Source organism: Pelobates fuscus, chromosome 5 (genome assembly GCF_036172605.1).
Source record: "Pelobates fuscus isolate aPelFus1 chromosome 5, aPelFus1.pri, whole genome shotgun sequence".
NCBI classification, from domain to species: Eukaryota; Metazoa; Chordata; class Amphibia; order Anura; family Pelobatidae; genus Pelobates; species Pelobates fuscus.
The window spans coordinates 308,971,971-308,990,122 of NC_086321.1; the positions used below are offsets into that span (position 1 = coordinate 308,971,971).

Genomic DNA, 18,152 nt, shown 5'->3' on the forward strand with positions numbered 1-18,152 from the left:
AGGCGTTTGTGATGTGCGATCATGTGCCTACGCAAAGCAGTTGTACCTAGGTGGGTGTTGGACTTCCCACGACTCAGTTTCTTTTGGCACAGGTTGCAAATGGCATCGCTGTTGTCAGAGGCTGACACACAAAAAAAAATTCCACACTGCTGAGCTCTGCAATGATGGCATTCTGGTGGTGGACACAGCATGCGTTGATTGGCGTGCTGTCGGGCTGACCCCAGGTGCCGATGCATGCTGTCATGCCACTAGCTCCTTGCGACGACCTCCCAACTCGTCTCCTCCTCCTCTCTGCCTCCCCATCTGAACTTTCACCCTGTTCTTCTTCTTGCCGAGCGGGCACCCACATGACATCCATGGACGCATCGTCAACATCAACCGTTTCACTTGTATCTGACAACTCAGCAAAGGAAGCAGCAGCGGGTACAACATCATCATCATCACACCGTACGTCCATGTGTGTAATGCTGCCTGACAGACATATCCCTGTTATCTACATCCTCTGGCAATAATGGTTGCGCTTCACTAATTTCTTCAAATGGATGTGTAAATAACTCCTCTGACATACCAAGTGAAGCGGCTGTGGTGCTAGAGTTGGTGTTGGCGGCAGGCAGGTGAGTGGTATCTTGAGAGGTGCCCGAAGCGAAGCTGGAGGAGGATGTTGCGTCAAGGTTCCGAGCGGAAGCTGTAGAAGATTGGGTGTCCTGTGTTAGCCAGTCAACTATGTCCTCAGAACTTTTCAAGTTCAGGGTACGTGGCCTCTGAAAACTGGGCATTATTCTAGGGCAAAAGGGAATAGCAGCACCACGACCACGACGGCCCCTGGGGGGTGGCCTGCCTCTGCCTGTCATTTTTTTGGGGGATTAGTGGTACAATGCGTGCAAGCTACTGTGACACCAGATATGAGTGGCACTGTGCACTGGCAGAGGTTGGCAGAGTACACGCTGTAGGTCTGACACCCGCTTGCAGACAACTAACTGCTATTCAATCAGGCTGTAGGCCTGACACACCCGCTTGAAGACAACTAACTGCTATTCAATCTATAACAGTGAAAAAAGTTTTTTGGTTTTAAATGCACGCTATTGTGAGACCAGATATGAGTGGCACTGTGCACTGGCAGAGGTTGGCAGAGTACACGCTGTAGGTCTGACACACGCTTGCAGACAACTAACTGCTATTCAATCAGGCTGTAGGCCTGACACACCCGCTTGAAGACAACTAACTGCTATTCAATCTATAACAGTGAAAAAAGTTTTTTGGTTTTAAATGCACGCTATTGTTTGACCAGATATGAGTGGCACTGTGCACTGGCAGAGGTTGGCAGAGTACACGCTGTAGGTCTGACACACGCTTGCAGACAACTAACTGCTATTCAATCTATAACAGTGAAAAAAGTTTTTAAATGCACGCTATTGTGACACCAGATATGAGTGGCACTGTGCACTGGCAGAGTAGACGCTGTAGGTCTGACACCCGCTTGCAGACAACTAACTGCTATTCAATCAGGCTGTAGGCCTGACACACCCGCTTGAAGACAACTAACTGCTATTCAATCTATAATAGTGAAAAACTTTTTTTGGTCTTAAATGCACGCTATTGTGAGACCAGATATGAGTGGCACTGTGCACTGGCAGAGGTTGGCAGAGTACACGCTGTAGGCCTGACAAACACTTATGAAGGGCACTGACTGCTATTATATTACAGTCAAAAAAGTTTTTTGTTTTTTAAATGCATGCTATTGTGACACCAGATAAGAGTGGCACTGTGCACTGGCAGAGTTTGGCAGAGTAGACACTGCAGGCCTGACACACCCGCTTGAAGACAACTAACTGCTATTCAATCTATAACAGTGAAAAAAAAAATTGTTTTTAAATGCACGCTATTGTGACACCAGATATGAGTGGCACTGTGCACTGGCAGAGGTTGGCAGAGTAGACGCACACACGCTTGAAGACAACTAACTGCTATTCAATCTATAACAGTGAAAAAACTTTTTTGTTTTTAAATGCAAGCTATTGTGACACCAGATATAAGTGGTGGCACTGGGCAAGTGGGCACAGTATCAACTGTGAGCCTGACACAGAAGCTGGCAGGCAGGAAACTGCAATTAGATTACACAGGGAAAAAAGGGTCTGGAAGGGAGGGTCTGCTGCCGATTGGCTGGAATGTGTCTGCTGACTGTGAGGCACAGGGTCAAAGTTTACTCAATGATGACGAATAGGGGGCGGATCGAACCGCGCATATGTTCGGCCGCCGTGGCGAATGCGCTATGTTTGCCGGGAACTATTCGCCAGCGAACCGTTCGGTACATCACTAGTCAGGATTACAAGTTGATCCAGCACGCAGTACTGTGTCACACCTAGGACTAAGGATAACGTATAAACGGACCTTAGAATGGCCGGACTTAACGTCTCCAAGAATATTCAAAATACTTGCCGAGGTCAGGGACACAGAATCAGACACAAAGATGAGGAAAAGACAAAAGAGAAGGATACCCCATATCAGGTAAGTCAAACCAAAGTCAAAGTCAAATACCATAAAATCAAGATCAGAAACGCACTCTTGGATAACCATAGACATGAAACCACGACAGGGCACTGAGCAAGAGGAGAACTGGGCCTAAATACCCCTCCTGTGGATCTGATTGGCTGTAACCGACCTTTGACCCCAAAGGCAATTACCAGGTTTCCATTTGCATGATTGCTGCTCGGCACACCTTTTCCTGTCAGGACAGTAATGTTGCTTGGCACAACTTTTCCTGTCAGGACAGTAAATGCCATTATCCACAATTGTATGTGCGGATGAGTACGTGACAATATGTACATGAGATATTGGACTATTCCAATAGGACAAAACAAAAGCAAATAGTGTAGTATAGTCTGAAAAAAGGGTGTATTTATATAGAATGTTCTTGTGGAGAATTCACTCACATTCCCTGCCGGGATATAGGTTGGTACGAGTGGCAAGTACCAATGTTATATTGATTGCAGAATACATACAGGGAACACAAAACTATTTTGCCTTACTTCTGTGGAAATTGAAGTTCTAGCAGTGTTTGCGTCGTCAAGTGCCCAATTTTAGTTCCATGCACTCGAGGACCAAACACAGCTGTACGTGTTCGCAGCTAAAGATGGCCGCCGCCACGGGTTCGGCCATACGAACGGCGGCCATTCAGCCGACCGCTCAGAATGTTGTTATAATTGCGGTTATGGAGGTGTGAACAGAGGTGAAAGAGGTCAATGAGCAGCACACGCCTGCCCTGGGTGGTCTGGCCGTTCGGTAGTTTGTTCGGTATACAAAATAGATAGGTCTTCGGTGTTCGTATACCGAACTATGGAGGATATCAAATAAGCAACAAAATTCACGGCCTGTCATATATGACAGGCCGTGAATTTTGTTGCTTATTTGATATGTCGCAATAGATTGCATTTAAAAACCCAAAAACTTTTTTCACTGTTATAGATTGAATAGCAGTTAGTTGTCTGCAAGCGAGTGTCAGGCCTACAGCGTGTACTCTGCCAACCTCTGCCAGTGCACAGTGCCACTCATATCTGGTGTCACAATAGCATGCATTTAAAAACCGAAAAACTTTTTTGACTGTAATATAATTCGTATATGACAGGCCGTGAATTTTGTTGCTTATTTGATATCCTCCATAGTTCGGTATACGAACACCGAAGACCCATCTATTTTGTATACCGAACAAACTACCGAACGGCCAGACCACCCAGGGCAGGCGTGTGCTGTTCATTGACCTCTTTCACCTCTGTTCACACCTCCATAACCGCAATTATAACAACATTCTGAGCGGTCGGCTGAATGGCCGCCGTTCGTATGGCCGAACCCGTGGCGGCGGCCATCTTTAGCTGCGAACACGTACAGCTGTGTTTGGTCCTCGAGTGCATGGAACTAAAATTGGGCACTTGACGACGCAAACACTGCTAGAACTTCAATTTCCACAGAAGTAAGGCAAAATAGTTTTGTGTTCCCTGTATGTATTCTGCAATCAATATAACATTGGTACTTGCCACTCGTACCAACCTATATCCCGGCAGGGAATGTGAGTGAATTCTCCACAAGAACATTCTATATAAATACACCCTTTTTTTCAGACTATACTACACTATTTGCTTTTGTTTTGTCCTATTGGAATAGTCCAATATCTCATGTACATATTGTCACGTACTCATCCGCACATACAATTGTGGATAATGGCATTTACTGTCCTGACAGGAAAAGTATACCGAACTATGGAGGATATCAAATAAGCAACAAAATTCACGGCCTGTCATATATGACAGGCCGTGAATTTTGTTGCTTATTTGATATCCTCCATAGTTCGGTATACGAACACCGAAGACCCATCTATTTTGTATACCGAACAAACTACCGAACGGCCAGACCACCCAGGGCAGGCGTGTGCTGCTCTGTGGCAGCACTATGGAGGATATCAAATAAGCAACAAAATTCACGGCCTGTCATATATGTGCTGTGGGTGATGTGTGTGAGAGTGCTGAGTGTGATGTGTGTGAGAGTGCTGGGAATGATGTGTGTGAGAGTGCTGAGTGTGATGTGTGTGAGAGTGCTGGGAATGATGTGTGTGAGAGTGCTGAGTGTGAGAGTGCTGTGGGTGATGTGTGTGAGAGTGCTGTGGGTGATGTGTGTGAGAGTGCCGGGAATGATGTGTGTGAGAGTGCCGAGTGTGAGAGTGCTGTGGGTGATGTGTGTGAGAGTGCTGAGTGTGATGTGTGTGAGAGTGCTGGAAATGATGTGTGTGAGAGTGCTGAGTGTGAGAGTGCTGTGGGTGATGTGTGTGAGTGCTGAGTGTGATGTGTGTGAGAGAGCTCTGTATACATGTTAGAAGGGATTGTGTGTGTGTGTGGGGGGTAAATAAAAAAAAATAAAAACATAAGTAAGCACTATGTCCCCCCCTCCCTTCTTACCCTTTAGCCTGGGAGGGGGGGACCGGCACGCTGGTGAGTGGGAGGTGGGGACCGGCATGGTGCACCATCCCTGGTGGTCCAGTGGTGAGTGAACTCTAGCCTGCGGGCTAGAGTTCACTCTCGCGAGATCCAGTCGTTGCCATGGCAACGCTCCGGATCTCGTGAGAGGAACCCGGGGGAGCTGCAAGATAGAGCTCCGCCGAGTTCCTCTGCTGGCAGGCTGGCTCCCTCCCTCTCTCTCCCCGCCGGCGGCCACCTTTGACAGCATGTGGGCCGGTGAGGGAGATCTTTGATCTCCCCACCGGCCCTCCATGGAATACAGCGGGGCCGGCTCTAGGATAGTGCCGGCCCTGCAAAGACCGGCAGGGGAGATCCTGGGACCTTCCCCTGCCGGCCTCGGCCCACGGCCACCGCGGCCCACCGGGCATTTGCCAGTCCGGGCCTGGATACAGCTCAATTAAGAACTCCGGAACTCCTCCATTGAACGCTAAGTATCATTCTAAAGTTACTGCGGAATTGCCAACACACTGCTTTCCTTTGCAATATAAGCTTGCAATCTCTTCCCTGCAAAATTATTTCACCTAAAGAGCATTGGATCTATCATCCACTAAACGCTGAGTTTACTTATGTAAATTGGGACTTTGTCTGCCTGCTTTTGCAACCGCTAACCTGCTACTGTCAAATAATATTCCTACTGTTTCCTGCTAATATAACAGCACTGGAAATCTCTCCTTACAATTTGAAGTGTCTTTATTACGACTGCTACTCTGTAACAAATCCACTTCTGCTTGCTCAATTCCATCAGCAACACCCAAACTAAGATTTAAAGCTACAGTTACTGTTCCAACCAATTGTAGTTCCCTTTGGCAATTAATTAAAATATCTAATCAATATGTCTGCAGTTGTGTTCCATCCATTAATTAAATCATCATAAGAGGCATTACACTTGCTGGCTACGGCTGACAGGCTGCGGGTTTGTTTTCCTGACACTATAGTGAAAATGGAAGGCCTTGGGGCATTTGGGTTATCTAGGGGCACAATAAAATGTATTGCAGTCGGAAGGGGGCTTAAAAAAGTAGCCATGACACTGCTGCTTTAAGTGGCTGGTTTCATCAGTTCCTTTACTGCTATACGCCATCATATTCTGATTGCCTGTCTCAGAATATATATAGATAGATATTTTTCTTTTTCTTTGTTTTCGTGTGCCTTTTCAATTTCTTTACCTAAAGTAGTTCTCTATTCTTGTCTGCTTCTGCACTAGTCAGACTTCATAATTGGTTACCTAATTATGATGCTATGGCATTTCACATTCAAATGAGACTCCAGGAGTGGACTAATTGACTACTTTTCAGACAACCAATCATCATCTCCTAAAATGAACAACCCACTTATTATAATTAGGAACACTATAGTCACCTAAACAACTTTATAGCTTAATTAAGCAGTTTTAATGTATAGATCATGCTTCTCAGGTTTCACTGCTCAATTCACTGCCATTTAGGAGTTAAATCACTTTATTAATGTTTATGCAGCCCTTGTCACACCTCCCATGGCTCTAAATGACACAGCCTGCATGAAAAAAAACTATTTCACTTTCAATCAGATGGTAGAAGGGAGATATATAAGTCATCAAACTAGAATTTGACAGGTGCCACGCCCCTTTCCCCATAAAGCCACACCCTCAACAGATGTGTTGCCACGCCCAATGATGAAGCGACCAGCCCCGCCCCTTTACCATGAAGCCACACCCACAGCATATGTGTCGCCACGCCCAATGCTGGAGCGACCACGGCGCATGCATGAGCCTTTGAACCACGACCCCTGATGCACCACCACACCCACAGCGTGCGCACCCACTGCGTATGAGCGCCCCCCTATGAACCAAAAAACGCAGTGCATGCGCATTGTAAACCAAGCCCTATGCATATTTACAGACAATTAGGACATGTTTGGGCATGTTTTAGGGGATAGGAGCGCTTTAAAACAAAAATAATTGTAAACCAAGCCCTATGCGTATTTACAGACAATTAGGGCATGTTTGGGCATGTTTTAGGGGATAGGAGCGCTTTAAAACAAAAATAATTGTAAACCAAGCCCTATGCGTATTTACAGACAACTAGAACATGTTTTGGCCCCCACCCCCTATTTTGACCATATTGTACATAATAGAGGAAACATTTTTTTATAGAAAATAAGAAGGCAAAAAAAAATGACCAGGACAATAAGCGATATGTTTTAAAACAAAATGTATTTATTAGGCAGTATTATATCTGTAAAACAATAAAAAAGTGCAACGCATGAATAAAAAAACATAATACATTTCAATCCATTAAAGTACAGAAAACAGGGGTGATTATATAACTATGTATATAGACAATTAAAACTTTAGCTACTCAGGGGTATGCCGTGTATATGAACGCTTTCCAGGTAGTAAATAGCCATGGGGTGTAGTTAGCCCTGATGCTGTTAATGGCATATGTGTTAGTGAACCCCAATTTTGTAGCGGTGACTGTGGTGTTACAGATGGAATTATAGTCGCATGGTTCTGAATTTTCAAATGATCCAGATAGTCTCTATTCGAAGGGTTACCTACAACTGTAGAAGGGATGTTGAGGTCAGCCATGGCCTGAAAAAACTGTCCCAGCCCCAAGGTCTCTTGCGTACTCTAACACTATGACTTTGCGTAACACTCCAAACCAGATCCAGTATATTAGAACCAGGTACAACATTATTTTTATAAACAAACTCTCCCTTATCATTCCAATTTGCAACATGTTTGGCATGCGTCATTCTAGTAAGCAACAGTTCAGTGTTCTTTTTATAGCGGTCATGAACATTATGGAGTACATCACTAATTACATTATCCGAAACATGAGCGGGGTCAGTAATTGGTGGCTGATGAGTGTCCATAGGTGTGGAATCTCCCGGTGGTAATAAAAGTGTTAAGTTCAGCTTTTCCCGGTCACTCTGCTTTGCATGTAGTAAATATTTTTGCAGTATTGTGGTGTACCGTTATATCTTCTCAGCTGTTGGCATATTTCTACTTTGAAGTAGAGACATAATGTCCGCATCAAGCCTTTGTGTTACAGACTCATGAGCAGTGGCAGATTGCTGAGTGTTCTTTTGTATTAGATCCAACTCTTTTTTCGGAACCAAAGACATTTTTTTCAGCATATTCCATTATCGGTAAGAAGCGGTATAGCAAAACCCAGCAGAGAACCAATAAATCCACCAGACTGTTTAACCATTTGTTTCTTAACAATAGATAGTTTCTTATCACACAATGATTTTATATTTTTTCGCCACTTTCTACGTTTTTCAATTTGATGAGGTGATAAAGGTATGCTTCCTTTGAGGGAATTGAGCGCAATTTCACATATGGCTGTGACTAAATCATGGGACGCTGAGCATAAAATGGCTTTTCTCTGCGTAGTAGCGGCACATAATTATCACCCACACGCTGATGCTCTATTATATCTGTGTACACAAACAGTGTATAAAAACTGCTATTTATATCTGCACAAATAGTTCCTGAAATAGTTCTATCAAAATGATTAAAGTCAATTCCAAGAATATGCGTCAATTTGTCGCTGGCTATAAATGTATCACGACCAACAACATGTACATAACGCTCCAAAGGGTCATATTCCAGTTTAATATCCACCGGCAGATCATTGTTCGCAGCAATAATCTTGTTAATATTCCTAACCAGCTTCTGAACATCATCATAATATCCCGCTTTTACGTTCAGCTGTTTTAGGGGTCCACCGGCTAAGCTAACATTAATGATCCCTTCATTGGTTTCAAAAGTGTTCCATGTATGGGGATATTGTATCTCTGTCATCCGCACTTCCCATTCACCTTTCAAAACAATTGGTTTGGACAGTTTGGTTGTGTAAACGGATATTTCATTTTGGGGGTAGGTTAAATACGATGCGTTGCTTGGTAGAGTGACATCAAATGGGGCGTCCTCCATAATGTCTTTTAGAGGGTGGTTAGCTGTTTTTCTTCAATCCAACTATTGAATGGTTCTGGGTATCCCACCCACTGGACGTAGTAAAATCTTTTTCCCTTTTGAGTTTTTTGTTTTAGTATTTTTTGAATTCTATACACCCTGTTGTAGTCTTTGGGTATTTTTTGTATTTCTTCAGCGTAGAAAGACCCTTCAATCATATCGACATTACAGTCTTTTAAGTGATATACCGGTTTCCTACCTTTGGTATTCACACCGTTAACTTCAAGCATTTCATCTGTAAATGTCTGTTGATAGCCTTTTACAAAGGGACCTTTATATTTCGAAATCCGCACATGATCTCCAATGCTGAATGTTGGTTTAATCTTCTTCTGTATGAAGTAATCCTGTACAGTCTCCTCCATACTGTAAGTGTATTGGATTGGGTCACAGCTGCCGGAGAACAACCTATTGAGCGGTGTGTTGTGTTGTTGTAACTAAATATTAAGTCATCCTGAATATCTGTGTATGTAAAGGTATTGCGCGCTGTAAAATACCTCCACATTCTAGTTTTTATTGTACGGTTAATGCGTTCAACCACCGCTGCTTTGACATCATTATTGGTTAAGAAGTGGTGTATTCTGTATTTTGTAAATGTTGTTTTTACACTCTTATTCAAAAAATATTTTCCTCTGTCTGTTTGCATCTTTTGAGGCACACAACCCTTACCAAATATTGATTCAAAAGCTTTAGCAATACTTGAGCAGTTTTATTTTTTAAAATCACTACCCAAGCGTATTTTGAAAAAATGTCTATGACAGTAAGAATTAATTTAAATCCATTATTGTATTTTGAAAATTCAATCATTGAGACTAAATCAGCCTGCCATTGTTAATCAATATTAGAGACGCATATTCTGTTTCGTTCAAAGTGACGCATCACCGGCTTGTGAAGCGTGTAAGTATCTTGATATCATAACAAATTTTTAATATTTTGCTTTGTGATTTTGTGTCTTTTTGTTTGCTTATAGAGATTATGAATTCCGCCATAACTACCAATTTCTTTAGGATTAAAATATATATTGTTCAACACCGCTGAGTTGTTTAATTTGGCCATTAGTAAATAGTATTGTTTATCAGATCTGTTTTTATGAGCTTATTCAAAACTTTACTTCTGATTATGGATGTTTTCTGTATTTCTTCTGATCAGAAAGTTCCTTCAAGCATATTGACCTGTTTTTTATAGCTAATTCAAAAAAGTTTACTTTTGAGCATATTTGTTTTCATATCGCATGATATTAATAGATATGGTTTATATCTGCTGATGTAGCAGATCTTTCACACTACGTAGTTCTATAAATCATTGTATGACCTACCATGACCTCTTAAGACTTTTAGAAGCCATCACTCATACATCGGCACTATTCTCAGTATCCTGTGTGTGATGTTGATGACCTATCCAGACATCTTAAGAACACCCTGGGGCCTTTTTAGAAACCATCAATCATACATCGGCCCATGGCTGACCTCAACATCCCTTCTACAGCTGTAGGTAACTCTTCGAATAGAGACTATCTGGATCATTTGAAAATTCAGAACCATGCGACTATAATTCCATCTGTAACACCACAGTCACTGCTACAAAATTGGGGTTCACTCAGGCCCGGACTGGCCATCGGGCACACCGGGCAAATGCCCGGTGGGCCGCGATGGCCGTGGCCGGCAGGGAGATCACAGGATCTCCCCTGCCGGTCTATGCAGGGCCGGCACTATCCAAATGCCGGCCCCGCTGTTTTCAATGATGAGCTGGTGGGGAGATCAAAGATCTCCCTCACCGGCCCACATAGAGAATATTCCGGCCGCCGCCGGGGAGAGATGGAGGGAGCCAGGAGAGGACCCGGCGGAGCTCTATCTTGCAGCTCCGCCGGGTTCCTCTTGCGAGATCCGGAGTGTTGCCATGGCAACGACCGGATCTCGCGAGAGTGAACTCTAGCCCGCAGGCTAGAGTTCACTCACCCACTGGACCACCAGGGATAGTGCCTGAATCCCCCCTCCCAGATACCACCATGCCGCCCTTCCCCCCCCCCAGGCTAAAAGGTAAGAAGGAAGGGGGGACATAATGCCTACTTTTTTTTGTTTTTATCTACCCCCCCCCAAACACACACAATCCCTTCTAACAGGTATACACAGCACTCTCACACCCATCACACTCACACCCATCACACTACACTCATACACATACACATCACACTCACACCCATCACACTACACTCATACACATCACACCACACACATCACACATCACACATCACACCACACACATCACACCACACCACACACATCATACACATCATACACATCACACACATACACATCACACACATACACATCACACACATACACATCACACACATACACATCACACACATACACATCACACACATACACATACACAACACACACATACACAACATACACACACACATACACAACACACACACACATACACAACACACACACACACATACACAACACACACCACACACATACACAACACACACCACACACATACACAACACACAACACACACCACACACATACACAACACACACCACACACATACACAACACACACCACACACATACACCTCTCACACTCAGCACTCTCACACTCAGCACTCTCACACTCAGCACTCTCACACTCAGCACTCTCACACTCAGCACTCTCACACTCAGCACTCTCACACTCAGCACTCTCACACTCGGCACTCTCACACTCGGCACTCTCACACTCGGCACTCTCACACTCGGCACTCTCACACTCGGCACTCTCACACTCGGCACTCTCACACTCGGCACTCTCACACTCGGCACTCTCACACTCGGCACTCTCACACTCGGCACTCTCACACTCGGCACTCTCACACTCGGCACTCTCACACTCGGCACTCTCACACTCGGCACTCTCACACTCGGCACTCTCACACTCGGCACTCTCACACTCGGCACTCTCACACAGGGCACTCTCACACAGGGCACTCTCACACAGGGCACTCTCACACAGGGCACTCTCACACAGGGCACTCTCACACACACACATCACACACAGCACCCACACACACAAATCACCCACAGCACCCTCACACACATCACACAGCACCCTCACAGAAATCAATCACACACAGCACCCACCGCACCCTCACACACATACTGCACCCCTCACAAACACACAACCCCCCCGACACACTGCACCACACACATACACAATACTTCCAAACATATTTATATAAAATATATATATATATATATATATATATATATAATATTCACACACACTATAGCCTGTATGCACACTTTTGCTACATCCCTTATACACACATTCTCTACAGCCCCTAGCCACATATGCATTACATTACACCACAAACACAACACGACTAAAACCGTCCTTATAACACAATACCACACCACAATCAGCTCACTCTGCACACACACAATGGCAGGCTCCAAACACATGCACAATAATCTTTCCTGGCATTTTTGTCTCCTGGCATCCATTTATAGAGACACCAGAGACAAGTTGCAAGGAAACACAGTGCAAGCATGTTATTAAATTTGCTTGCGCTGTGCAGAACAAATACAGGGCTTTTTTCTCATGCTAGAGCTCTTCAGCAGAGCTCGGCGCATGGTCTGCCCTGGAAGAGCATTGAACCAACATGCTCACTTTGAGAGGGGGCGTGTTTGTCATTGGTGATGACGAAACACACCCTCTCTACCCCACCCCCTTCTTAGTGGGCCGCTGTGATAAAAAAATGCCCGGGCCAAATTTTTTTCCCAGTCCAGCCCTGGGTTCACTAACACATATGCCATTAGCAGCATCAGGGCTAACTACACCCCATGGCTATTTACTACCTAGAAAGCGTTCATATACACGGCATACCCCTGAGTGGCTAAAGATTTAATTGTCTATATACATAGTTAAATAATCACCCCTATTTACTGTACTTTAATGGATTGAAACGTATTATGTTTTTTTATTCATGCGTTGCACTTTTTTATTGTTTTACAGATATAATACTGCCTAATAAATACATTTTGTTTTAAAACATATCGCTTATTGTCCTGGTCATTTTTTTTTTGCCTTCTTATTTTCTATAAAAAAAATGTTCCTCAATTATGTACAATATGGTCAAAATAGGGGGGTGGGGGCCAAAACATGTTCTAGTTGTCTGTAAATACGCATAGGGCTTGGTTTACAATTCTTTTTGTTTTAAAGCGCTCCTATCCCCTAAAACATGCCCAAACATGTCCTAATTGTCTGTAAATATGCATAGGGCTTGGTTTACAATTCTCTTTGTTTTAAAGCGCTTCTATCCCCTAAAACATGCCCAAACATGTCCTAATTGTCTGTAAATATGCATAGGGCTTGGTTTACAATGCACATGCACTGCGTTTCTTGGTTCAGAGGGGGGGCGCTCATACGCAGTGGGTGTGCACGCTGTGGGTGTGGTGGTTCAACAAGAGTTGTGGTTCAAAGGCTCGCGCATGCGCCGTGGTCGCTCCAGCATTGGGCGTGGCAACACATATGTTGTGGGTGTGGCTTCATGGTAAAGGGGCGGGGCTTGTCGCTCCAGCATTGGGCGTGGCAACACATCTGTTGAGGGCGTGGCTTCATGGGGAAAGGGGCAGGGCACCTGTCAAATTCTAGTTTGATGACATATCTCCCTTCTACTGTATCTTCTTCCCTGTAAATTGAACTTTAATCACATACAGGAGGCTCTTGCAGGGTCTAGCAAGCTTATAAGATAGCAGGGGATAAGAACATCTAAATTAAATAGAAATTTCAATAAAGGAAGGATAAACTTTAGATGACTTTACAGGAAGTGTTTAGGAAGGCTATGCAAGTCACATGCAGGGAGGTGGGACCAGGGTTCATAAACAAAGTGATTTACCGTATATACTCGAGTATAAGCCGAGTTTTCCAGCACATTTTTTGTGCTGAAAAACCCCAACTCGGCTTATACTCGAGTCAATAGTCTGTATTATGGCAATTTGCATTGCCATAATACAGACAGGGGGGCTGTGGGGGCTGCAGAGTGCGTTACTTATCTCTCCTGCAGCTCCTGTCAGCTCTCTCCTCCTCCGCGCCGTCCGGTCAGCTCTTCTGTCAGCTCACACTGTAAGTCTCGCGAGAGCCGTGGCTCTCGCGAGACTTACACTGGGAGCTGTCCGAGGTGCTGAACGGACGGCGCAGAGGAGGAGAGAGCTGACAGGAGCTGCAGGAGAGGCAAGTAAACTCTCTGCAGCCCCCACAGCCCCCTCCCCACTGAACTGCCAATGCCACTAGACCACCAGGGAAGGAGAGCCCCCCTCCCTGCCATGTATCAAGCAGGGAGGGGGGACGAAAAAAAAAAATCGAAATAATAAAATATTAATAAGTACAAAAAAAATAATATTACAAATAAAATAAAATAAAAAATAACAATAAAAAATATTAAAATAATAAAAAATAATAATACAATGAAATAATAAAAAAAATATTAAAATAATTAAAAATAATAATAATAAAATTGCCCACCCCCCACAAAGGCTCTGCAACACACACACACTGCACACACTCATACACACTGCACACATACTCATACACACACTGCACACATACTCATACACGCACTGCACACATACTCATACACGCACTGCACACATACTCATACACGCACTGCACACATACACTGCATTCATACATACTGCACTCATACACACACGCTGCACTCATACATACTGCACTCATACACACACGCTCCACTCATACACACACGCTCCACTCATACACACACGCTCCACTCATACACACACACTGCATTCATTATATACACACACTGTAAATAAATATTCAATTAATATAATTTTTTTAGGATCTAATTTTATTTAGAAATTCACCAGTAGCTGCTGCATTTACCACCCTAGTCTTATACTCAAGTCAATAAGTTTTCCCAGTTTTTTTGGGTAAAATTAGGGGCCTCGTCTTATATTCGGGTCGGCTTATACTCGAGTATATACGGTAACTCCTAAATGGTAGAGAATTGAGCAGTGAGACTGCATGGAAATTATCTATATGCCAAAACTGCTTCATTAAGCTGAAGTTGTTTTGGTGATATAGTGTCCATATAAGAAATGCTAAAAAAGCAAGATATTTCATGCTGGCATGTGGTCTTTAACGAACATGTTCTGATGAAGGCATTAATTGTCATTAATGTTGAACCATAAACCATTACTAAAAATTATCTTCTATGATTTTTGCTTACATTATAGTTTTTACACTGAACAATTTCGGTACCTTGAACAACTGTTTTTCTAGTTTGTGAAAGGGAAAGATTCCCAGAAGAGTCTTCCCATGAATTCCATTCACTCAAAAGATCTGGATTGCTTACCGACGAAACCATTTTTACTGGTGGAGTGGGTAAATTAGCTAAAAAACAAAATGTTAAACCTTTAGTACATTGATAACATTATTTTGTTTTAACCAAATATTTAAAAAAAACAGCCTAAAGTACATTTCCCACTTATTTTTTATACATTTCTTAGAATACAGGGACACTGTAAGCACCAAAGCAACTTAAGCTTAAGGAAGCAATTTACAGGAAGCTTCAGGAAGCAATACCTTTGCAGCGTCATTGCTTAAATCTAAATGGTTAAGGATTACTCCAACGAAAACTACTGGGCTTTGTTGAAGTAACCATTCAAATCATCATCTGCTGCCTGGCACCACCATGCTGAGTATGTTGGCTTTGGACATCAGTTTTGCACAGAATAAATATTAGCCAACATGTAACTCTAGTCTGGGCTGAATAATAACACCAATAGTGCTGCAGTAGATGAAGTTACACCTCTGAAAGCTACATTTTATAGTAAAATTCAGGTACATAATCCAGGCACCATGACCACTTCAAATCATAGAAGTGGCCATGGTGCTTGGAGTAATCTTCTAAAAGTTTGTCTTGGAAGTTTAATACCCATCACAGAAAAAAAAAAATTGCCACACAAAAGTATATATTTATATTAAGTAGACATCAAGCTATTTAACACGCAGCTACCGAAGGGAGGCAACACAGATAAAGACCAGGACCAAATAAGGAGCCAAAAGGGAGGGAAAGCCACAACACACCACACGCCAAAGACGGCTCAAGCCCTGGACCCCACAAGGAGTACCTTATTACCATAATTTCAAGCAGCCAGCCCGGGGTTTGACCCCCATAACTAGAAGCATAGCGAATACCACACGCCTCACACACTAGCTGGCTCTAAGATAACTGTGCTGTCACACATAATCAGGTGTATACACATCCACAGATTCACTAGTTAAGGCCCCCATTACAACATACCAGTCCAATATAATTTAAAATGTATGCAAACTGTACCTCAACAGTGTATTCAATGTGAAATGTTTCTGTAAGTAATGTACCTACGGTTGCGGTATTACAAATTTGACTGTCTTTTTTCATCGCATGAAAAATAAAGAATTAAAAAAAAGTGTGAATTTTCATAGATAGTTTTAATGGGTCCATGTTTTTAAAAATTTTAGCAGGCTGCTTATATCAACTACCCCAAAAAGCGATACTATTTCTTAAAGAAGACACCCAAGGGTATTTCAAAAGGCATATTTTTACGCTAGCTTGTACCAAGTGTCGTGGTAATAAGCATTTTTTACACACACAGTGAGTTTGTACTGTATATTTTGCACTACCCCATAAACGCATACAATTTCTTAAAGAAGATATCCCAGGGTAATTCAAAAGGCATATTTTGAACCTTAGCCTGAAATTATTTTTCTGCTAGCTTGTACCAAGTGTAGTGGTAATAAGTATTTGTTCTGCCTTTATTACACACACAGAGTGAGTTTGTACTGTATATTTTGCAAACCTTATGTGTGATGCTTACTATCTTGCTCAGCTATGTCGTCTGACCACAGCAATAACCCCATATGTACCTTTGCCAGGTATATGTGCACGTTGAAGGGGCACATTCGAGAGACAGCCATTTTAAGGTTTTTTTTCAAACTTTGAATTTTTACGATGGGTCCATAGCCCACTCTGGAATTTCTTTTAGTAGGTTGATTCCAACTACCCCACAACTACCCCACAATTCCAACTACCCCACAAAAAATACAATTTCTTAAAGAAGACACCCTAGGGTATTTCAAAAGACATATTTTGAACCTTAGCGTGAAATCATTTTTCCACTAGCTTGTACCAAGTGTAAATAAGCATTTTTTTCTGCCTTTTTGACACACACAGTGAGCTTGTACTGTATATTTTGCAAACCTTATGTGTGCTACAGCAGTATAATACTTCATATGTTGATCAGCTATGCTGTCTGATTACAGCAATACCCCCGTATATACCTTTATCAGGTATATGACGACGCTGAAGGGGCACATTTGAGACACAACCATTTAAGTTAGAATTTTTACGCTGGGTCCATGCCCCACTTTGGAATTTTTAAAGCAGGTTGTTTTTTTTCCCAATTTCTTCACAAAGGCATACCATTTCATAAAGAAGACTGCCTAGGGTGTTTCAAAAGGCATACTTTGAGACCTTAGCATGGGATCATTTTTTCGTTAGCTTGTACCAAGTGTAGAGGTAATACATAATTTTTCCCTTTTTTTTTACTTTTTAAAAGTTTTTCTAACTTTCAAAAACTTTTTTGTTTTTGTTTTTTAAGTTTAGCTTAGTTTTTTAATTAGATCATTAAAAAAATCTGCACGTTACAAGTCTTCTAAGAAAACAGAAAAAAAAAATTATCTGCATATTCATAGCTATCTGATTTAATACTCAATATTCAAATGGTACAGTTTGAGCCTATATTTAAAAAAAATGGAAACTGGAGTACAATACAAACAAAAATGTTTTTTTTTTAGTATTGTAATTAGTGATTTCTGTTTTGGACACATATTGTTGAAGTAGAAGATCAAGATTCACATTTACGGCAGTATAGGGTGCTATTAATTACACTGTCGCACACAGATTTGCACAGTTAATGTCCCTGGTGAGATTTTACACAAAAACAAGACAAATGAAGGTTGCGCTAAAGCTGGCTGCAGTCCAGCTAATATGAACAAAGTCCAAAATAATGTAAAACAAAGTCCAAAGTAATATAAAACAAACTCTTTAGTGGAGCCTGATGGGGTATCAACGGCCTATGTAGAGGGATATTCTCTGTGTGGATCAAATGGAGACAGCTTTCCAGGATCCGTATGTGAAGA

The 18,152-nt window shown here is 42.6% G+C and overlaps 1 protein-coding gene across 2 annotated transcripts in view; it reads right to left on the minus strand.

Moving 5' to 3' along the window:
* GAK (cyclin G associated kinase) overlaps window positions 1-18,152 on the minus strand; it is a 621,278-nt gene that overhangs the window by 129,474 nt on the left and 473,652 nt on the right. The window contains exon 23 of one of the 2 annotated variants that reach the window (XM_063455509.1): window positions 15,228-15,359. The exons of the other annotated variant lie outside the window; for it this stretch is intronic. Within the exon in view, the coding sequence (XP_063311579.1) occupies window positions 15,228-15,359 (132 nt within the window). The remainder of the gene's footprint in view (window positions 1-15,227; window positions 15,360-18,152) is intronic. 2 annotated transcript variants of the gene reach the window in all.